At 34.5% G+C, this 23,053-nt stretch overlaps 3 protein-coding genes across 7 annotated transcripts; 1 reads left to right on the top strand and 2 right to left on the bottom strand.

Moving 5' to 3' along the window:
• Positions 1 to 1,299: 1,299 nt before the first annotated feature.
• Positions 1,300 to 5,277, top strand: LOC8260393 (probable leucine-rich repeat receptor-like protein kinase At1g68400). Its single transcript, XM_048373023.1, has 2 exons — positions 1,300 to 3,028; positions 4,429 to 5,277. The coding sequence occupies exons 1-2, from the start codon at positions 1,681 to 1,683 to the stop codon at positions 5,097 to 5,099; spliced, it is 2,019 nt and encodes a 672-aa protein (XP_048228980.1). The 5' UTR covers positions 1,300 to 1,680; the 3' UTR covers positions 5,100 to 5,277.
• Positions 5,278 to 5,769: 492 nt separating this feature from the next.
• LOC8284913 (glycosyltransferase BC10) lies at positions 5,770 to 9,279 on the bottom strand. The gene is made up of 2 exons (XM_002535195.4): positions 8,231 to 9,279; positions 5,770 to 6,548 (listed from the first exon to the last, which is right to left on the bottom strand). Exons 1-2 carry the CDS (start codon positions 8,780 to 8,782, stop codon positions 5,901 to 5,903), a joined length of 1,200 nt encoding a protein of 399 aa, XP_002535241.4. The 5' UTR covers positions 8,783 to 9,279; the 3' UTR covers positions 5,770 to 5,900.
• Positions 9,280 to 10,747: 1,468 nt separating this feature from the next.
• On the bottom strand, positions 10,748 to 21,303 carry LOC8260391. 5 transcript variants are annotated; one of them, XM_048373354.1, is made up of 13 exons: positions 20,443 to 21,301; positions 20,217 to 20,364; positions 19,587 to 19,741; positions 18,714 to 18,896; positions 17,826 to 17,901; positions 17,204 to 17,281; positions 16,707 to 16,792; positions 16,311 to 16,384; positions 15,331 to 15,376; positions 14,607 to 14,716; positions 14,063 to 14,237; positions 12,726 to 12,925; positions 10,748 to 11,279 (listed from the first exon to the last, which is right to left on the bottom strand). In XM_048373354.1, the coding sequence occupies exons 1-12, from the start codon at positions 20,701 to 20,703 to the stop codon at positions 12,737 to 12,739; spliced, it is 1,581 nt and encodes a 526-aa protein (XP_048229311.1). In that variant the 5' UTR covers positions 20,704 to 21,301; the 3' UTR covers positions 10,748 to 11,279; positions 12,726 to 12,736. The 5 variants fall into 5 exon arrangements, 4 of the variants coding, with proteins under 4 accessions (XP_048229311.1, XP_015579563.1, XP_002527006.1 ...); XM_015724077.3 differs by lacking the exon at positions 10,748 to 11,279 and adding an exon at positions 11,319 to 11,652; XR_007215630.1 differs by lacking the exon at positions 10,748 to 11,279 and adding an exon at positions 13,079 to 13,279 and having other exon boundaries at positions 12,700 to 12,925; positions 20,443 to 21,303.
• Positions 21,304 to 23,053: the final 1,750 nt, after the last annotated feature.

Below are 23,053 nucleotides of genomic sequence, written 5' to 3' on the forward strand. Positions count from 1 at the left end.
TTAGGTAGAAATATATATTTAAATTAAATAAATTTTTAAGAAAAAATATAAGAATAGCTAATTTTATGCTAATAGGGTTAAATTCTAGTTTAAAACCCATTTAATAAATCTGATTTAAAAAACAATTAAATTAAGAAAATTATATATTTTTAACTAGGGATTCGATTTAGTTAAAAATTTGAATCTGCATAATCGAAAACTAGCCGGACGAAGCTCAGCTGTAACTCAGCCCTACCTGGCCTGATCAGCTCTGGTGTTAAATTACAAATACAGTGAAAGGAAACGAGAGGAAGGGGCACGCGCGTCAGAAAACTATGCAAGTACGAGAGATGTTCCAATTATGGACAAAATCAGGTCCTGTTGCTGCTGCTCTACCCCTCTGCCATCATTGCTTCAATACCAGATTCATATTTGATATCAATTCATTACCCAATCCTACCACCTCTTGCCATGCCTGTGAGACTGCCACTTCCATGATTATATAATTTTCCGCAGGAATTTTGCAAGAACATGTACAAATGAGCTCTTTTAGACGATTTGTAAACTTACCACATTAGAAAAACCTCATTTGGAAATGAAGGTTGAAGATTCAAATGGTGTATAACAAAAAACCTAAGAAGAGAATCAGTCTCATCTAAATCAAATCAATTTAGTCTCTAAACACAAATCTAAAATTCTCTACTTATTCTTAGACAATTTTGAACGCCCTCGTCCAAACTTACTCATAGAAACCAATAAACCCATCTCTTTTCCAAGTACTCAAACCTAATCCATTTCTTCAAGAATTCAAACGGGCTCCGATTATTTATGTAAAAGATAACAAGGGTTTCCCAAAAACTCAATTACAAATTGGAATACATAAAAAGAAAAAGGGTTCTTGTATTCTATTTCACAATTATCATTAATGAATGAATTTTCTGGAGATATTTGGTCATATTTAGCAGCACTACTACAGGTGGCAATTGACAAAGCAAGAAGATAGGTCCCAGCAGCACTCATGTAAATTCTACACACTTAATTGCATAAAAAGAAATTAAACACTTTAGAAGGAAAAACCAAAAGAATAAAATATAGTGCAATTTTTACTATCAGGATACTAATAATTACAAAAAGTTTGATTTTCTTTTAAAACTCTTGTCACATACAAAATACCAACTGTGATTATATACTTTAAACAGTTGGGCAATTTCCAGAGTCATGAAAAGTTGAGGCTAAAAATTGAATTTTGCCTTACAAAAAACCGGTGGGACAAATCTCTTGTCTTGTGAGTGAATCTCGATCTATATCTATGGCCTATTTGATTGAAGCTGAAGGCCTAACACTCCTATATTTATTAAAGAAAGACTTAATGAAAATAATCTTGCCGGAAAGCAAAGAAGACGGACAAAGAACCATTACAATAAGGACAGTGAAGTCTTTTCAGTTAAAATTTAACTAGACAGTACATAAGAGTACACGTTACACATTTTTCACTTCAACCATCTCGTTCTATCCACCTCAATCGCCAGTCATTTTCCCAAACTGTATTATTCCTCATTTATTACCGCGAAGCCCCTTCACTTTCTCATTAATTACATTCCTATCCTCGTCTCTACAAAAAATAACATCGCTCACTGCTCCATAAACTCACTTCCAAGCTCAGCGCTCTCCTTCACTCTCCACAAATTTTGCAGATCAACAATGGCGGCAAAAGACCCACCGATATCTTTAGTCTCTCACTCCACCTTCTTTGTTTTGTGTCTTTGTTTCCATCTTCTACAAGCTTCTTCGCCAAACCTAGATTTGGAACCTTTGTTGAAGTTCAAAGCTTTATCAGACGCATCAAACAATCTTGCAGACTGGAACTCAACAGCCAACGACGACCCTTGTAATTTTACCGGTGTATTCTGTTTCAAGAACAGAGTTTCTCGTCTTGTACTCGAAAATCTTGGCTTAAATGGCTCTTTCCAACCATTAACATCTCTCACTCAGCTTCGCGTCCTTAGTCTTAAAAGAAATAACTTTTCTGGTCCATTACCTGACCTCTCTAACCTCACTGCCTTGAAGCTTCTATTTTTGTCTCATAATCAGTTTTCTGGTAACTTTCCAGGTTCTATACAGTCTCTTTTCCGTCTTTACCGTTTGGATCTATCTTACAATAACTTCTCCGGTAATATCCCATTTTCCACGGTTAACCGTTTGACCCATTTGTTAACTCTCCGGCTCGAAGAAAACCGGTTTAGTGGTCCTATTGCTGGCTTAAATATCCCAACTTTGCAAGATTTTAATGTTTCAAGCAACGAACTTTCTGGTGAAATACCCAAATCTTTATCAGGTCTTCCTGTTTCTGTTTTTGCTCAAAACGCTGGTCTTTGTGGATCCCCAATGCAGGTATGTAAGGGTAGTGTAGTAACCGACCCAGCAAAACCCGGATCTGATGGTGCTATTGCTTCTCCATTAATGCCTGTAGTATCATCATCACCAAGCTCGATACCTCCAAACAAAGCAACAAACACGACCCATAACAAAACAACCAAAATAGGCCGTTTAGCTATAATAGCCATTGTACTTGGCGATGTTTTAGTCTTATCAGTAATCTCTCTTCTTCTATACTGCTACTTCTGGAGGAACTATGCAGCTAAAATGCGCGAAGGCAAGGGGTCAAAGCTACTAGAAACGGAGAAAATAGTGTACTCGTCGAGTCCATACCCCAACCAAGCAGGGTTCGAGCGGGGTCGGATGGTGTTCTTCGAAGGGGTGAAAAAGTTCGAGCTGGAAGATTTGTTAAGAGCATCTGCGGAGATGTTGGGGAAAGGTGGGTTCGGAACGGCATATAAGGCGGTGCTCGATGACGGGAATGTGGTGGCTGTTAAAAGACTGAAGGATGCTAATGTTGGAGGGAAGAGAGAGTTTGAGCAGCATATGGAGGTTTTAGGGAGATTAAGGCATCCGAATTTGGTTAGCTTGAAAGCTTATTATTTTGCTAGAGAAGAGAAGCTTCTCGTCTATGATTACATGCCTAATGGTAGCTTGTTTTGGCTTCTTCACGGTACGTCACTATACATTTGACTGTCTTTTTTTTTCTTTTTTTTTTCTCATTCTTGATTAAGTTGGAGAATTTTCTGGGTTTTGGTAGTTAGGACTTTGGTTAATTAGGTTAATTTCATGGCGCATTTTCTTGCATAGTCTTAGCAGCCAAACACATTTATTAATATGATTGATACTAATGATATGAGTATTTGGGGCTCAAGGAAGAAAACAGGGTACAAATTATTTTGGGATCATGGACTAGTGGGCGGGAGAGAGAGAGAGACATTGTTGCCCTCGGCGTGGGTGTACACATGTGAGCTTCCCACACTAGTAGGTAGGATAATATGGGTCCGCCGAGATTTTTAATTTTCATCAACTTTTTATATCTTTGGAGGATTTGCCAGTGTAAAGAAAAGAGGTTAATCACAATTTTCATATGCTGGGGATAAGCATAGACCACAGTTATGTAATTCTGATGATTCCTGACCAAGTAGAAAAATGCAAAAGCTGGCTTTGGCTTTAGCATTACACTGTTATTTGCTACACTCACCTGGTGAGAGGGAGAGGGGGGGGGGGGGGGAAGGGTGTTAGGGTTTGTCATTTTGTAAATTGGAGATCATGGGGTCCACATAGAAATAGTTTTAGTTGTGTCCATTTTCGTACCAATTACAAACAAGGGAACAGTGAACACAACATGACAGGAAAACTTGCAATATTTGGGAACTTGGATTCCTAATGAGATAGCACAGTTCCAACAGATAATTGCCTTCTTTTTTTGCCTTTTCCTTTTTGTTCTTTTCTGGGTCCTGATCTAACCACTTTCCAGCTAATAAATACGACCAAAAAGTAAAGCTCAATTAACCATATAATACCCAATAGCATACGTACTCCGTATGCTTTATTTAACATCTGGAACATTTTCTTTTAGTTAATATTTTATTCTCTTTTTCGGAATATTAACATCTGATTATTTCCTTTTTGGATAATTTTAAAGTTCTAATCTTTTTTGAAAGAATGCATCTTTCTTATTAACTGGACTGACCTGCGTGGATTTTAGCATTGGAATAATGGATAATTTGTTTGTTTTATTTGTTGCATCTTATATTAAATTAATTCCACTAGCAGCTATGGGGCAGTTTCAACTTTGTATCAAATTTTGTTTGTTGTTTAGGATGTTTATATTGGGTTGGCTAACATAAAGCCAAATTTTTAGGAAGCACGATGACCTGAGTTGATGGGACTCGTATCTAAAACGATGTTGAACAGTTATTGGGTAGAACATGCATGTGATAGTGATACTTGTCTTATGCCATATGAAAATGACTTGGTACCTCAATTATGTCTCTTCTATCTAGTGTCAAACTTGTAATTTTCTTGAGAACCCGGTGGTGGTTTTAATTGATTTATCTAACCCGACAGGTAACCGAGGACCGGGAAGAACTCCACTAGACTGGACCACGAGGCTCAAAATAGCAGCAGGAGCAGCCCGTGGGCTAGCCTTTATTCACAACTCATGCAAGTCTCTTAAGCTCACACATGGTAACATCAAATCCACAAACATCCTTTTGGACAAATCAGGCAATGCACGCGTCTCAGACTTTGGGCTCTCTCTCTTTGCATCACCCACCAATGCTGCCCCTAGACCCAATGGTTACCGTGCCCCTGAATTATCATCCGACGGTCGGAAACCAAATCAGAAATCTGATGTGTACTCGTTTGGGGTGTTGCTACTTGAGTTATTAACGGGGAAATGCCCTTCTATAATGGACTGCGGTGGCCCCGGAAGTGGGTACGGTGGGGTCGTGGATTTGCCTAGGTGGGTCCAGTCTGTTGTGAGAGAAGAATGGACGGCTGAGGTTTTTGATTTAGAGTTGATGAGGTATAAGGATATTGAGGAGGAGATGGTGGGAGTGTTGCAGATTGCTATGGCGTGTACTGCATCACCGCCTGATCAACGGCCTAGAATTAGCCACGTGGTTAAGATGATTGAGGAGATGCGAGGAGTGGAAGTATCGCCCTGTCATGAAACATACGACTCGGTTTCGGATTCGCCTTGCGTGTCTGAGGACACGTGTGGAGCTAGCCAGTGAGTGAAAGATTATTTCTTGGCGTTTATTTAATTTTATAAAGTACTGAGATTAAGAAGGTTAGGTGTAAATCAAGGGTTGCCTTTTTCTATTTTTACTTTAGAGATTCTTAACCAGAGTCTTTTTCTTTTCCTGTTAAATGAGCATTTGGCCTTAATCAAATCATATTCTTCTTCTTGCCTTTCAGTCTGAAAATAAAAGGAAGAAAAAACTAATAATTGCCATGCCTGCAGTAGATGGCAAATGATGAGGCACAAAGAATAAGACTAAACAAGATTCTATCCTAATAATTACCCATTGGAGCCTTAATCCATATAGAATTGTAATAAAATATAAAATTTTATATAAGAAACAGCTTAATTAAATTCTTAAATAATATTAACTGTATTAAAATTTTTAATATACAATAATTGCTGCATTTACACTAACCGTTTGGAATTCTGAACGCTTAATCCCCTGTTTCTGAGACAAACATTAATTTGGCACTTCTTTTATCTACTTTAATTGCAAAGTTTTGAAGTTCGTTAGTTCTTTATAATGTAGAGCATAGAAAAGTTTGTCAATGTTTTCTCTAGTCAGAATGTAATAAATATTGATGTAAATAAATTAATTATGATAGCTATTTTATGACAGCGAAAAAAATCACCACCAGTTGGCTACCCAGAGAAGAAAATGAAGTTACCAATTTTCTCATGTTTTATATATAACAAAAAGAAGTAATTAATAAGGGCAATTGATTGACCTTTTGCTTAAAAATTCTATACAAATTAAAGAATAAAGAATAAATGTGAAACTCCCCCAAATTCATCTGTTGAAATGCATTACTTTTGGTGCAAATCTCAACAGCCTATCCAAAGCAGTAGGCAGGAATTTTCTTGCAAACAAGAAACAAGTAGTAGTGCTGCTATTTCCATTATACAAGCACTTGCTGCTGCTTCTCATGTTCTCCAAGAACTCAACAGTCACCTCTGTTCTTATAAACCTAGTTGGATGGGGCCCGCCTCTCGACCAATCAACCCAAGTCAGAGTCCTGTTAGAGTTCCTCTCCCAGTGTTTGATGCTCACAAATGTTGGCAAATAATGCTCATCTGCATAACAATTGCCACGGCAGTACTTCTGAAAAATTGGAAAATATTTCTGATCCGATACAACCTCTACGGCAAGTTCTCGATCCATTTCGAACCACTGCGAGCCTTTCCTCCATTGATCAATGGTGATTTCAGGACTCATGTGAGAGTTATATCGGCCGCGACCAACAGGATTGTCTAAGTCGTAGGCTTCCACAAAATTCTTGTTAGAGTTCATTAGGTAAGAGTAGACAGTAGAGAAGTTAAAGAGAGGAATGCATGACTCCGAGAGGAGAACAAAACGCTGGCTTGATATGTCAAGAAGTGCATTGGCTAAAAGGCGTCTCTCTGCTTCAATCATATTGACATTTCCCCATTTGACCTCCTGAAATGAATTATGCACAGGAAAGAATTAATAACAATGGCAGATAAAATAATTAACATAATTAGAGCTTGAAATTCTTTTTTCCTGTATTTTCTCAATTCAATATCTTATTTGCGTTGTTGAGCAAATAACTTAATGGTAGAGTGTTTGCCTTGTAAAGTTTCAAATTCTGATATTCTTTTCTTTTTGTATCCCCTATGAGTTAAAGGTTGGGGACGAGTAGATGGACTCAAAAATCTTGACTATTATTCGCATGTTATGGACGCAACGCGTAGCGGAAAACAGAGTTAAATGTAAAACTTGACCATCTGCCACAGCAAATTTTCTAAGTTGAAATTGTCTGGCACTGCAAAGTCTTAGGATATGAACGACTAATGCAGATCGGGAGAGTTTACATCTCCATTAAGAGTGGCATACATTCTATAATGTCTTAAGAGAGACAGTGGGTGGGTCTTAATTTGGACAATTGTGAAGGACTTCCTTATCAAGTGGCAAAAAATTTACGTCAGGATGACCCAAATGGAACATCAAGACAAGCTGGACAATCAATGGATGTCCTGAATCCTATCCATCCCTCCTTGTGAAACAAGACTGTAAGGATTTGGTGCTAAAGGGCAGCTGTTGTGCTGTTAAAAATCTATACGTACAAACTAAACATTTGCTTTCACAAATTAATAAGCTGCCTAACAATATTAATGGCAATGTATATTCTGCTGAGATAATGCAATAGAACACATGGGTCTTTCTTCATCATCAGTTGTTATCAACATACCCTGGATCAAAGTAAATGCACTGGTCCACCAATCATGTACTATATGAAATTGTGCATTGATTTCGTCTTTAGGTGAAAGTGGTCAGTAATTTGCTTGGCTTTTGATGATAAATGGTGTGTGCTAGTATTGAAAAGCAATAACAGCATAAGCGAGAAACGGATTAGCATGAAACAGGCACTTAATGCTGTTTGATTCTATCTTTAATTGAAAGAATTTTGATCAGGTTATCCATCCACTGCACACGTTCCAAACCAGTGGCATTTAGTTCACAGATGAAATGTGAAAGTCCTTTTAATATATATATATAAAATTCTGTTATTTAACAATTAATAGATTTTGATGAGAATGCTTTATAATTATTTAATTATTAAAAAGATATTTATGGCACCAATAAAATATTTCTCTTGGTTGTTGATACACTAATAATATAATAATATAGTAGTAGCATTATTCGTGTTTTTTTTCTTTTCTTTCTTTTTTCTATTTATTACGACATTCCCTACTCAAAACATTCCATCAAAATTGATGTTTTCGGAAAAAAGAAATTGGTTCTTCATCCTTTCTTATTTAGCTTGTAATTTTTTTTTAACTTAGTTTAGTTTGGGTAATTTCTATTTTACGTAATTTATAAGTATTAACTTATTGAATATAAAGAAGAAGACTCAATCTTTTTGCCTTCTTAGTCAAGTTAATAGTTTTAATATTTAATAATTATTGAACTCGTCAATTTTGTCAGTTATTAGAAGAAACAGATTCATTTATCTAAAATTCGTAATTTTATATATCGCTAAGAGAAATTTTTTTAAAAAAATTGTGTAAGAATTAATGTGCACATAAAAATTCTATAATTCAGAAATGCTACGTTAAATTAAGATCAAGCTCAAGAAAGTGTGAAAATAATAAACTAACCTTGCTAGGAATTCTTCGGCCATTAAACACAGGACTTTCAGGCTCTGATTCATTATATGACGGATTGGAGTGAACATAGATTGAATACAATCCTTCGTGCCCTTTAAAGAACTTCTCCCACAATGGAGCCATCAGAACTGGACCTCTTGTCAGGAACATGAATGCAACCTTAGGGACCCTTTCAAATGGATACTGGGGTATTCTTGGAGCCATTGAAGCTCTCCACAACAATTCCTCATCTTCCATATCGTGCTTAGCGTCACCAGCCACTTTCAGATATTCTTTCAGGCCAACACGAGGCAATGCTGCAGTTGTCTCATTCTTTGTCGATTCTGCAGGCGATAGTGGTATTGCTGTAGCAGTGGCAGAAAGGGAGAACCGTGTGATGTGAAGATTGAAAGATATGTTTTTGAGGTAGGAACTGAGAATGAGACCTGTTGTTAATCCACAGCAGAATAGGAAGAAAAAAGAAACGACATTTACAAGCTGCAACTGGGTATTGAATTGTTTTGTAAATGAAGTGACCTGGTTTTGTTTTTGAGGATTCTTCATGATTATAACAAGGGAAAAATGGGTGCTTCTTTCTGGGTTTTAGTGCAAAAAGGATGTCTATATTTCAATAACTTGAAAGAAACTGTACAAAGTATATAGTATTGAAGTGAAAGGTTTGTGCCTTTCTTGATCCAAGAAGTTCCCTTTTCTTTGAGCTCAAGAGACTTCAGTTAGAAGAAAAAAGGAAAAAGAAAAGGTGAGAGAGAATGAAACTGACAGAGAGCTTATTAAAACTTCTACTGTTTCAGCAATTAATATATTTAATATTGTAACTTATTTAGAAACCCAATATAAATATGATTAGAAAGTAACAAAATCTATGATGAAAGAAGTAATTATTAATAAACAGAGAACCACATCAAAAATTTCTGAGATAATAAGCATGATGTAAGAAGATGATGAAGGAATGAGATGAACTTAGAAAAAAAGAAAGTAAAAAGAACGAGAACACAAGTTTCAAGTTTATGACTTGTATAGAGAGAGAGAGAGAGAGAGAAGGTTAAGCTTAAAGGGGACAGAGGAAAATGAAATAAATAGATAATTAAGATGGCTCTTTTGGCTTCAATTTATGGGTGGCCAATTAGTGCATGTGTATGATGGCTTTGTAGACCAAATAGGACTTTTCTCTCTTTTCAAACCAACCAGTTGTGTATATATAATATTCAAAGATTCAAAAACATGCAATCAATATAATTATATACTTTAATATGATATATATATATATATATATATATATATATATATATATATATAATTAGTACATACTTAACAATTTAAAATTAATATATACACTTCAACTAGAGAAGAGTAATATTTTGGCATGTACAACCCTTATTTTTGCTGCTTCCACAGATTCACAAATGTATGATAACAGAACACCAATGTCTTTTCAACACAAAGGCCAATATATATATATATATAGTTTTGACCTGGTATAAAACTTGAATGTAGCAATTCAAACCATTCATATGTATCATCTGTTTGGCAAAGTAGAAAAAACAAAAGCCCATTCCCGTGGACTTTGAATTTTTTGGTAATCAGGAAATTGAGCCGCCAGTTAATACTACCCTAGCCTTCCATGAAAGTGAGGTACTTTCATTTGTAATACACACAAAAAAATGGAAGGTGCTTGCATTTTTTTATTCTTTTTTGGTTTTAAAAAGAGAAAGACAAGTACTTTACTTGTTGGCTACAACAACCCTTTTCTTTTCTGGGCAAAAACATGGTTTAGAGCTAAGATATAAGAAACTCCTTTGGCCATGAGAAAAGGCTGAAATGGTGAAAAGATTACACAGTTTCATGCAGTTGATTAAGGAATGATTAGAAACGTATCCCAATTGAAAATATCACCGAACCCATTTGGAAATTTCTTCACTATTTGGATTTGTCATTTGGATTTTCTTGGAATCGCCACCAATTAGTGCTAGAAACAAATACCCAACAAACCAAAAATTTTGTGAGGACTAATTGTTTAAAAACAAATAATAAATATTTTAATTTTATTTGTGTCAACTTCTTTCAGCTCATGTGATATATAATATTTATATAAATTTACTTTGTTAAATAAAAAAGCAACTTAAGGATGTTAATATAAAGCATTATAATACCATGTCAAAATAGACAAGAACTAAGACAAATTAAAATAAACTATGTAGCATTATCCAATCTTAGTAATAACTTAAAGTTTTTGCTTCAAAAATAAAAATCTAGTATTTTTGCTTTCCTAAAACTGTATTTCTAAATTAAAATAAAAGTTTAGTTTGTAGTTAGAATTGATAAATTAAAAAAATTAATTATGTTAATTATAAGAAAAACTAATTCTTAATATATATAAAATTAAAATACATAATTTTTTTTCGTACTAGTAATAAAATGAGGTTGTTAGAAGCCTAGAACTTTAGTTTTAGGGTGGAGATATTGACAAAACCCATTAATCCTTGTTGGAAAAATTCTTGAGATGTTGGATTCTTTGGAAATGTCAACTAGATTTCCTTGGAAATCTCTCCAAATAACTATTGAGAAAACAAAATCATTCTTTTGGTACAAAGACAAGACATATATCCTGGCATCAATCTCGACTGCTTCACTAATTTTATCGAGTGCTATCAAACAAGTTAAGCATGGGTAATTGTATTCTTAATTATTTTTTGAACAATAACAATATCAGATTCTTAGAATCCCAGAACTCTTTCTCCTTTTTTCTTCTTTACAGTAAATAGATTATATTCATAGATAGAAAAAAGAGAGACAACAACAATGCATACAAGCCCTTGTAGGTCCCCAAACACAGGCTGGAGAAAATTATACCCATTCCTGATCCTTCAGCACATCCTCTCTCACAAGTCACAAATCTTCTAGGATGTGAGCCACCTTGAGACCCGTCAACCAAAGTAATGCTTCTTTTTGGATTAAGCTCAGGCAGAATCTCGGTCACATTTGTTTGGAAGTAATGCCCATCCATGCACCATTTAAGGGAGTGTAGTGGGTTATAATGACTCTGATGAAATTGAAAAATCAGAGTTTATTCAATAATAATTTTAAAAGATTTTATAACGGTCTCTGAAAGCAAAAGAATATTTTAGGTCGGCCACCATCTTGATTGCAAATTTGCGGTGAACTTCGAACCATTGGCGACCTCTGCCCCTATCGAACAATGCCGCGATTGGCCACATCCGCTTGTTATAGTGGCCACGCCAATTGATCTTGGATCATCAAATGAACCTTGGAAACTTTGGTTATAGTTCATGAAGTGGTTGTAAATGATAGTAAAGTAAGGAATACAAAATTTGGACAATAGCACAGATCTCTCGTTGGAGAAGTCAAGTACACCATTAGGCATCTAACATTGTTGCTCTTTCCCATTCAACTGGCTGCAAAGAACCCAATATATATGTGGAGTTTTGCTTATTGCTAATTGAAAAATTGGTATCCTGTCTACGGAGACCAGATGCTACAGGTGTAAACTTATCCAACTGAAGGGAAGGTATAAATTTTTTGAGATTAAGTAGAAGAAACGATGTCAGTAACAGACATAGTACTGTGATGGTTGTAACATAAAGACGAGTACAAAAATTCCTGCAACTTCTTTCTTAATAGTACGGAGAAATCCTCTACAAACACAATGATATTGCATTATCTCTTTTTTGTTTTCTTTCTAGAGCTTAAGACTTTTCAGCAGCTAGCAAAGATTTTCTCTTAGTGCCTGATAACTGGAGTTGTTAAAGGTATAATTATGGTAGCTAGGGCCGTTCGACATGAAAATAGGCAAGGACCAAGGCACATGGGGAAGTGCCAGGACAAGGAGGATTCACAACTGCTATTTACATGCACAATAGAAAGCATGATAAAAGTCATTGCTATCTTGCTTTGGGTAATACATCCTTGGCCTCTTGCCATTACAATTAGCATGCATGCTTCACTTAATGTATACATTATCAATCACATATAACATAGCTTTATTATCATCTAAAATGCTGTTTTTTTTTTTTTAATATGAAAATATTGACAAGTAGCTAATTGGGATCTAAGTAAGACATGGTGAGTGCTGTTGCTGTATCAAAGAAGGCAAAGAGAACAGCCATCAAATGAAATGAAGTTGAAAGAAAAATACTTTTTATCAGGAAAGTTTAGTTGTTTCCTTTGAAGAGGAAAAGAATTTTAGCAGTGGAATAAGTGATTATTAGTTTTGCACTAATAGCTATTCTTATGCATGATTTCTTTTTATCCTTTATCAGGAGGTTTAGCTGTTTCTGTTGAAGAGGAGTGAACTGCAAAATTAGACAATGTGCATTGATAGTTATCAATTTGCAACAAATGGTAAACAATTTTTAGCAACCCTCTAATTCCTGTAGGAGATAATGTTGATAATGATTTTCTGTTCAACCATCCGAAATATAAATGTTATAGTGCATTTAATATTGGTAGGAAGGACCAAAGAATATACCTTCGCCCATTTTATTTCCAACTATGCTTGTATCTAACCGAGTAAACTACAGCAAAGCCAGCCATCGCTCCAGCAATTAGTAATTTAGGTTTATTTAGCTTCTTACACCCCGTGAGAAACCCACCAGTAAGGTATGCCCACACCCATCTGGCAAAGAAATGCAGCCTACAAGTTCTCCGGAACTTCTGGAGTGAAAATTCCTGCACAACAGATTGGACTAGTCATCAGTATTAATATTCACATATATTTATTATGACTGATACTCTGTTTGCAAAAAGTGAAAAATAGCATCTGTATGGAAATTTATGGTTTATAATGATTAGGGAAATTTTAAATCAGGAAAGTGGTCCAACCTAAGAAAAGTAGATAGTGGGCCAAAGGGAGCAGCTTTCCTCACTTAGGCTTAAATTTATTCAGGTCGTCAACAAATGTAACCACACTGCAATTGAATGTATCTAAAGAAAAGCCCTGCACACTCCAGAGAAATTGTTGGGATTTGACACAAAGAGGAATGTGTCATTGTACATATATGCTTGCAGAGTAGCATGAGCAAGCTAGCAATAGAAATTCAAACCACCTTGTTATTATCATCCCATATTTTAATATTTCCAATGCAAGAAAACGCTACAATTCTATAAAACCAATGGAATTTTATAAAAATGATCATATAAGATGCTAGAGGTAGGTCCGTGAGTACATAACTACTACCGTAATGTGGCCTCTGTTGTGTGGTGTTTTTGAAACTGAGAAAAAAAAAAAAAAAAACAGTAACATTCAGCAGACCTGTTTCCCAAAGTTACATTTGGTCACATGCAAGTAAATTCTTCTTTCCTAGGGTTATATCTGTACTGTGACCTAATTTCTGCTATTGTGCTACAGATGTTCAAGGTTACAGCCAATCTTCCTTTCTCTCCACCTACACTTCTCTCTCTATCCCTATTGCTTTTCAATTGGATGGGTAGATAAAACCAAATAGATATTTTCTATTCAACCCTGGCTCACTTTTTGCCAAATTGATTTACTCTGATAAAAGCTATTACATATGAACAAGATAGGCTATCCACGACATTCATAAAGTCGTATGTATCAGGAAAAAACCTGTTATTTCTATGTCTAGTGAAGACATGTTTGAATTTAGTGACTGCATTTGTGAAGTTGGCCCCTTGACTGATGAGAGTGTAGATTGATAAAAACAATTAAAGGTGAAAGGCGACCATTAAAACTAAATAGAAATTGAAAATGGGAGATGTTATGTTCTTTGAGAAGGGAAATTTACTGTATATAACCATATACAGCCAGGGAAAGGAAGTCCATAGCATAAAAACAAGAGATGTTACCTTTGGTAATTTATTTTGCTGTGCCAGATGATCCACATGAAGCTGCACATTTGATGCTGCAGGAATCCACAAACCAGGATCGACCTCAGAATAAACACTTGCAACTATGTCAATTAATGTCTTTGCTCCATTTTCTATAGCTTTCAGAATGTCCTTTTCTCTACTTTTACGGTTCCTAAGAAAAAGAAAATTACAATATTAATCGTACATATTTGATAATCCTGTTAGCTCATGCAGCACGATTGAGTGAGCTAGAGACTATTGATTCAATAATATGACCATCCACCATTCATAGAGGTGGCGAAGCACAAATGAATGTTTCAGATATGAAGTGTTCACATCTTATATGAGCTAGTATCACTAGCTCAAACTTGGCCATGAAAGAGTGACCTAATATCTTACTAGCATAAAGGAATAGAAAATGCTTGACAAAGGTGTAAAATACATTCCCAAAATGCTATGGTGGGTGAATCTCTACACAGACTCTAGCCAAAAACAGGCCCCATGTAGTTTTTCAGAAGCAGGAAAGTGATTCGGATAGTACTTGAGATATGCACAAAGCATGTGCTTTGGCCACAGATTGACTCTCCCGTGCATTGGGATTAAAGCATGCGGGGCCATGTCAATAAATGTGTAAGTAGACTGGAAGTAGTCCTGCACAAGATATAAAACTTTGAACAAACTTTGCCATGCTGGAGGATAAACAAATTTTATATGCAACCGTATTAAATTCATTGATAATGCTTTACTTTATTTTCTATTAAGCATTCTTGTTTATTTGCAAATTCATGCAGTTATTAACACAGGCAGGTTATTTCCAATTACAATTACGGTCCATTTAAAAGAAGATATTGTCACACCCTACACATCTAGAAATGTGCAAAGCTAAGATCTCCATCTTACCTAAAAGAAGTCAGATGTAGCAAGCTTATTCTATATGATGCAAAAGAATCTAAATACACAGTACAACCCCCACCCCACTACTGTTGATCATCCTTTTACCAACAGAATAAATAATGTATTCCAGCCCCTACATTTTTTATGGAAATCAATTATATCTGCTTAAGCCTTTATTTTAAACTCTCAATACATTCTTATATTTTATCTTTTTAATCTTTATATTTTTGTCATAAGTTTCACTTTTTTTTAAGTTTTTAAAATTTTTATTTTAGCTCCATCTACTAAAAAAAAAAAAGAAAAATTAGCCCCCCCATCCCATATGATAAGTTCCAGTTCTACCTATCTTTGGCAATTCTTTATCTACTTACAATCATATTGCCGCCAGAATTAATGTCCAAGAGGGAACTTCCTTGACTGCAACAAACCGATAAATAGATTAGTGATGCAATTTTTAGATAACAAAAGGAATAAATTATTCCTTTTCATGAAAGGAATAAAGTTAGAAAGGTGGGGGAAGGAGGTAGAGAACACATGAAATCAATTCATTCCAAATATAACATTATTCCAGCTAAACTGACACACATTTGTGATTCATTCACATAACAATATTGTGATTTTTACATAGGAAATATACTCCTCATACTCCATATCTTTGATTTTCTGCATAAGCTAAACTAAGTGCAGCATTTACATATACAAACAAATCTTATAATAAATGAGTAGTATTAATATGAAATGTGAAAGAAGAAAACGAGAGGAAAATTCTTATCATGAGCCTAAATCCTTTCAAGTACCCTGTACGGCAATTTTAGGATAGACGTCAAAAATTATTTTGGAGTTCACCAGCCACTACATGAGTAATTTGTCACTCTATACTTGCTTTAATCAAAGATCAACTAAACATGCCTTTCATTTCTCTCACATAATCATAGGCAAAAACTAACTATATTAAAACTGCAGTCTGCAGATGCAGACGCCACTTTTTTATGAATTCGACCAAATTCATTTATTTTCTTTACACATAAAGAAACAACATTAAAGTTTAGTCAGAATGCATGAGACTTCCTGCATTATGAGCTCTAATGAGGTAAGAGGTGCCCAGCATTAACCTAGGACTGAAAGGAGACTGTTTCTACAGTTTGAACCTGTGGCCTGTAGGTCACAATGGAGAAAACCTCATTATTGCACAAAAATCACCCTCACATGCAAGCGTTAAAAGGAGGGTATTTTTGGCTTTACATGATTATGGTTTCCTATTATGAAATGTTAAGTAATCCTTGCATCATTTACAAATTTCTCAATCACATGGTTGAGAGTGTCATGATGGTAGTTTCCTGAAGGATCTTACCCCACGCAATGGTCACCTACAATCAGTGAGTGAGTACTGACATGAAGTAGTGCTACATGGCCATCTGTATGTCCCTGAATAATGAATAAGAACGTATTTTAGAGTCAACGAGTTAAAATGCTGAGCTTTGTCTAAGGGACAATGGTAAAAGTCATATATGCATAGATATATTCCTTCTATACAACAAGCAAAAAATTGTGACCACTCACTTACACTTAATAGGCAAAAAGCCTTTGCACTGTTGACTTAAGTGGGTTTCAAGCCAAGGGGATAGTTTTCAAACATATTTAAGATTAAATGGTAATTTTTCTAAAACCCGCGATAGAATCGCAATTAATCACAGTCATTTGTCATAGCTATAACTTCAATAGCAAATACAAATGAACCATGGATTACCGGAGCAAAAATGACTTTCAACCTTTGACCACCAATGCAAATATCTTCTCCTCCAGCAACTGAGGTGTAGCCAAGAGACCAATCACCTGGCATTATATGAATAGTAAAGTCCACAAACTGAATGAGATTGGAAAATTTTGTTTATAAAGGGACAGAATTCATGAATATTACAGAAATACCCTTTGGATATTGAAATTGTAAATTTTAGATCAAAATTCTGAATCTCTTGAGCTTTTGAATTTTGTTTTTGTTGATGTTTTCCTTGTTTGCATCATTTATCCATGCTTGGAACTTGTGTTCAGTACTAATTATTATTTTCTCAGATAAAATAACTACGATTTAAAATAAGTTTCAATCATAATTCAGAAAGAAAAAAAAATATATATATATATATATATACACACACACTTTACAAAAATCACACTACAACTCTATCAGAAAATGGTGTCACCACTTTATCAAAGTCTACAAGAAAATTCAAAGTTAATAGTTATAACCTTTCTTAATGCGGCGCATGGTGTTCTCATGTGCTAATAATGTTGCATCAGGATTGCATTTTTGGATAACAGAAAGACCTGAAACAGAAAATTATAACCAGAACAGAAGCTGTTTAATTATGTGCGGCTCATAAAGCTAGAATTCAAACAACTTTTCCAGTAATTATCTCAAGTAAGACATACAGAACCAAAGATTAAAAAATGTACCCAAAAAGGAAGTTATGGATATTGTATCCCACATCAGTGCTTCGCTGTCTTTTCCTATCTACCAATAATATTTTTTGGCATACATATTAGCTTTCTAGTTATTATGTAGATAAGTCATAAGAATTATACGAAGTGTTCTCTTATAAAGCAATTCCAACTCTAACAGATAGAGGCATATAAAGCAATTTCCAACTAAGTGTTTTCTTAATTTTGAAGCAAAATCTTGTGCACAGCCTTGAGGCTTAGTGGTATAGGACTCATTAAAATATTCCTGAGTTGAATTAAGTGCAAGGTTCAAAATGGGAAAAGAGGGGGGCAGGAGTTTATGAGAATGGAGATCGAACTCTAATTATGAAGGTTAGCTGGCACAAGATAGAAAACAATCTTGTATACACAATGTCAGTAATGGCCATACCATCAACATGGTCGTGGTGGTGATGGGTAACAAAGACTACTAACTTTCTGGACAGAGCAGCAACAATTTTCAAGAGCTGATCAAGGAAAAAAATATCGAACAGGTGTAAAAAAGTTTAATAATAAAAACCACCAGAATAAACTATTTAAGACTATGATTCAAAAAAATAAAATAAAAAAACTATTCAAGCTACTGTAAACTTGACTGACATCATAGACAACAATATCAAGGAAATAAATAATATAAGAGAGACCCATGCAAGAACCAATGTATCATGCTTGCACCATAATGCTAATTAAACTGAATCTAGAATCAAGTAATTGAACTTCTAATTTTATGTCTTTCTCTGTCTTAGATCATAGATTAAATTTGACAAAAAGATTACAATTAACAAGGGACTATATGTGCTGCAAAAAAATTCAAGGCTTTTAAGCCTTCCAATATAGAACAATGTTTAACCACATTGGAGTAGATACCATGCCATTTCTTTTACTTATTATATATGTCTTTCATATGCTTAAGTAAAAGTAAAAGATTAGTTTGCAGATCTTACCTGAAGGAGTGTGATTTTACAACATTCAAACAAGATAAATCCTGCTTTTAGTTCCTTTAAAAATGATAAAACTATGAGCATCAATGGGTATTGTCTAGGATATAGAATTTTAAAAGACTGGTACAGGTTTTAATTCATTTAAGTCAATTAGAGTTCCATAATAAACTAATTACCCTGAATATACTAGCACAGTAGGTCAAGAAATGCAAGGCATGATTTTCTAAGTACATTGGATGTTCCAGACCCTCTGTTACCATTTCTGAGAAAAATGTGACTCTGAAAGAAACCATTTATCAAAAACATCAGATTAGTGGTCAAGGAACAACACGACATACCTCCCCATGAAAATCAGTAAGACACCCTGGGTCTATTATTAATGCATCTCCACAAGCTACAAAACTAGAATCTTCACCATCTTTTGAGACATTCTGAGGTGCAAATATGACCAAGTTTGTTGTGCAGAAAGGCTTTGTTGTCCTACTTTTCATTGGCACCACTGCAACACCTGGAGGGTACTCCTGAAAATGAGATTTAGTGTGATTTCTGGAGTTGACATAGAAGCTAATGTAAAAAACAAGAAATATACATGGCTGTTTAGTTAAAGGGGTACATATACTTACATCTATAAGGTTTTCATAAAGCTCAGAAATGAAGGCATCTGGGGGCCAAATCATTAGTGTAATGTCAAGAGAATATAATTCCATTCGGTTAACAATAAATTCTGAGTTTCAAGAGGCAATTGTCAGAGCGAGTCACATCCAAAAGCAAATTTGTGGAAGAAAACACTCTAAGCTACTAACAGAGGTACAAATTTTTGAGTGAACCCTGTTACTTCTAGCGGAAGAAGGTCAAACAGCTTAAAAGTGTGCTTTTCAGGGTTGTATAGCCAAAGTCTAAAAGCATAAGAGTAGTGCTATATACTGCGAAAAAATTTCATGAAATATTTGCATGAAGTAATTGGATGGGAGAAAAGTAGGCACCTATCACATGGAGGGTAGATTTGAAACTAACTAAGTCACTTTTAAAAACAATCAAAATAATTCATGTAGCTTTTCAGGTAATGCTTCATAAAAACCAGAGCTTTTCAAAGCATAATAGGCACCAGCTGAAAGATTTGGAAGTCTCTAAGTGCAACTACATTTTCAATTCTGCACTTGATATGAAACTAAGAAATTATGCTTCTGCTTCAAGAAATCTATCAAGCAAACCTGGTGGTGCAAAGTGGTATCAACTTTTATCCTTGGAGATTGCAGCGAGTCAGTAATAACACCAATCACTACCAAGGGTCCGATACGATCTCTATTGGGTTTCACATCTACAAGGTCATTCAGACAACTCTGAATAGACATCCACTTCCATAATTCTGCAAACAGAGATTGTGTTTGTTTACAGATTAGTCAAACTTTTTTGCTGAACATTGAAGAAATAGTGAAATGAGAACATTTATAAAATGATTTCAAGCATATGTATCAAAAAAAACAAAAACTCTTCCTATCTAAGTTGTATTATCATCACAAATTGAACTCCCCTGATTCCCAAATATGATATCGCATTGTTGTTTAATGACAAGTAACTCGAAAGCTTTCTGAGTAATTCCATAAAGAAACAAAAGTGTGCGAGCCTAAACTAGCCTCCCAGTCATATCGAGCTTCCTTTGATTGAAGTTCTTTCCGGTGGCAGTTCTAACTAAAGACTAAAGAAAGAGCGATCATCTGCCGCAGTGAGACTGACTGAATTCCAATGCAACAGTGACTGCTTATATTTTTAAGTAACTAGTCAAGAAAAATAAAATAATTCCAAAAATTAACCGATAACCAACATCCTTGATGTAAACATACTTGGTGAATCTGCATTTCTTGTTCCCAATCTCCCCGTAATGTAGATTGTATGAATAGGCGATCCAGGACCAAACTCAGGTTCTTCTACAAACTTGAAAAAGCTCCAGTCTTTGACTTCAACTGCCTTAGTCCCCAGTTGCTCCAATACCTTCACATACCCAATTCAAAACTCTTTTATTTTGAAAAAAAAAATACAATTCCCACAAAATTAAAACTTGAAAAGTACCCTCTTCATAGCCGATTCGATATCATATTTCGTAGCATTAAATTTCCCCAAATGCGAATCCATTCCGTCAATTAGAATTGCAGGCTCCAATTCTCCATCAACAAGGTTAAGTTTGGTGGAAGGCAAGTCCCAGAGATCAGAATCGACAAAAGAGTCGTATTCTTCATTGCCGAGTTTGGGAGGTGGGCTTTGTTTGATCAACAGGAATTCAGCTTCTTTCAAGGCGTTTTTGAGAATCAAAGCTACGTTGTAAGTGGCCATTTTTTTTGGCTCTCTAAAAAGATTGTGGTACAGAGAGAGGTCAATGTGAGGGTTGAAGGAAGTGAGAAATGGAAAATTGATTGGAGTGCTGGTTTCATCTGAAACGGCAACGAATTGTGTTTGAAATTAATGGGAGCGACAGTGACAGTTTGGGTTAGTTGAAAGAACTGAAAATTGTCGAGTTCGGTACTTCTGTTGTTCCTTTAGTTTGGCATACCGTTGGAGAGAGCTGATAGTTGTTTAGTTTTTAACAGTAATGTCAATATATTTTGATAATTTTTTTTAAGCAGTTGAGGATGGTTTCTGAGTCTATTAACCGCTACAGTTTATATTAGTTTTTAAATTAAAATTATTATAAATAATTTTTTAGATTTAAATAATAATAATCATTTTTTATTTCAAAAATCTAAATTAAAAAATTAAGAGAAATTAATATTTAAGCTTTTAATTTTTTTCTTTTGAGTATAAGATTTCTATTTTCATATTTTTCATTCTTAAATTAAAATTATTTATCTTTCTAGATCTAGAAATTCAAGACTATCAAAATTTTAGTATAGCTTGAAGAGAGCATAACTTATTTTTATTTATAAATTATGATTGATTTTATTTTTTTATATTCGTTTATTTTAGATTTGGATTTTTTCCATACCAAATAAAATTAAAATTGTTTTAAATTTTAAAAATAATATATTATTAGTTGGTCCAATTTTTCCACTTAACACTTATTATTATTATTTCTTTATTTTTTTATTGATTGCTATTAAAATAAATTTAGATAATAGCTCTATATGCTAATAACAAAAAACATATACGTATATTTCTTTAAGCCTAATAAAAAAATATAATTATTCTTTTTGCTCAAAATAAATATAATAATTAATGTTTATATCGTTCATTAAATAATAAAAAGAAATAATTATAACTAATTTTACCGATTATTAGTTACTGTCTATCAATAATAGTAACAACTACCGGCTTTTAGCTATCTGCAACTATTTACCGAAGAGGCCCTTAGGCTCAAGTGTCAAATTGCCCTTTCAACTTGCTGTCAATGCTAACATTTTGCCCAAAAAATCCTATACATTTCGGATCGTCGGTCCATTTTTCATAGGCTTCGATAACTATGACTTCCGTATGGACCTAAGCCCAAATAAAAATGGAATGGCTTGGCTTGGCTTGACATTGCCAATATCAAGAATATACTTTTTTTTTATTTTTTTTTCAGTCAATACTCCGCATATATTTAATTTATTTTATATTGGTTAGTTACTTTATGAGTTGCGAACAACAAAAATCTGTTTCATTCTAGGAATTTTCAAGAACAGGGTTATGAATTAAAGAAAATAGAGGTATGAGTATTGTTGCTCCAACAAGACAATCAATGTCAAACAGCAATCTTAAAAAGATTGAAGTCAATCCAAAGTTGTAATGATTTAGTGTCCAATCATTTTTGGTGGAGACAATCAATATCAAACAGCAATCTACTTTAAATCTTTTTTTCAAAAAAAAAAAATGTTATTTCAAATATTGATAAAGGAATTAATGTGGGCTTTGCAGGAGAAAGATTTGACACCATGACTATATGGTGGAGGGTTTTACTGCAAGGTGCAAGCAAATGGCATAAATTGGTGGAAAGGCACACGAGTGATAGAAGCAGAACAAATAATAAACTAATAAAAGAAAGGTACCGCAGAAAAGCACCCATATGTTACTGGTTTTTTCTTTTTTTCTTTTTTCCATTGTAATGAAGACCCATTTTCCTATGCTAACTAGAATTGGCTTTTTCTCTTTCTAAAACTAGAAGGAAAATTATCTCTTCATGGAAGAGATGCCAAAATCGAACTCTGTGAAAAGCCTAATAAATTGAGACCCAACAGAAAAGGGCTAAGGGTGAATCAACTTTGGGCATGAAATTGTGGAAGCCACCATGAATTAGGTAGTGTAGCAGGAGTAATGTTCACCAAGTAACGCTACCCAATTTGGCCTACATTTCTCATTTTGGTTAGACAGTGCATTATCTAGTCAAACCATTTTTCTTTTCCAGGGTGCATGTGTAACAGAAGCTCAAGTATATTTCATGTATTTTCCTTTTTCTATTTCTTTTTTCTTTTATTAGTGTCCACAGGTCAGCCATTTTAGAGGGTCAACCACTTCTTTCTTATGTTATAATTATGCGTTGTTTCAACTGCAGAATCAGAGCTCCATGTATTTGCTCGACTTCTTTGTGATCGGACTTTACCTTTCTTTTTTTAATCAAACATTTAGGTCATCAAGTATTAGCTGATAAGGTTCTGGTTTTTACTCGCTTGTATTGATAGAATATTGACAATATTCATCGGGCCTTAGGGAT

The sequence above is a fragment of the Ricinus communis genome, chromosome 4 (assembly GCF_019578655.1).
Source record: "Ricinus communis isolate WT05 ecotype wild-type chromosome 4, ASM1957865v1, whole genome shotgun sequence".
Classification (NCBI taxonomy): domain Eukaryota; kingdom Viridiplantae; phylum Streptophyta; class Magnoliopsida; order Malpighiales; family Euphorbiaceae; genus Ricinus; species Ricinus communis.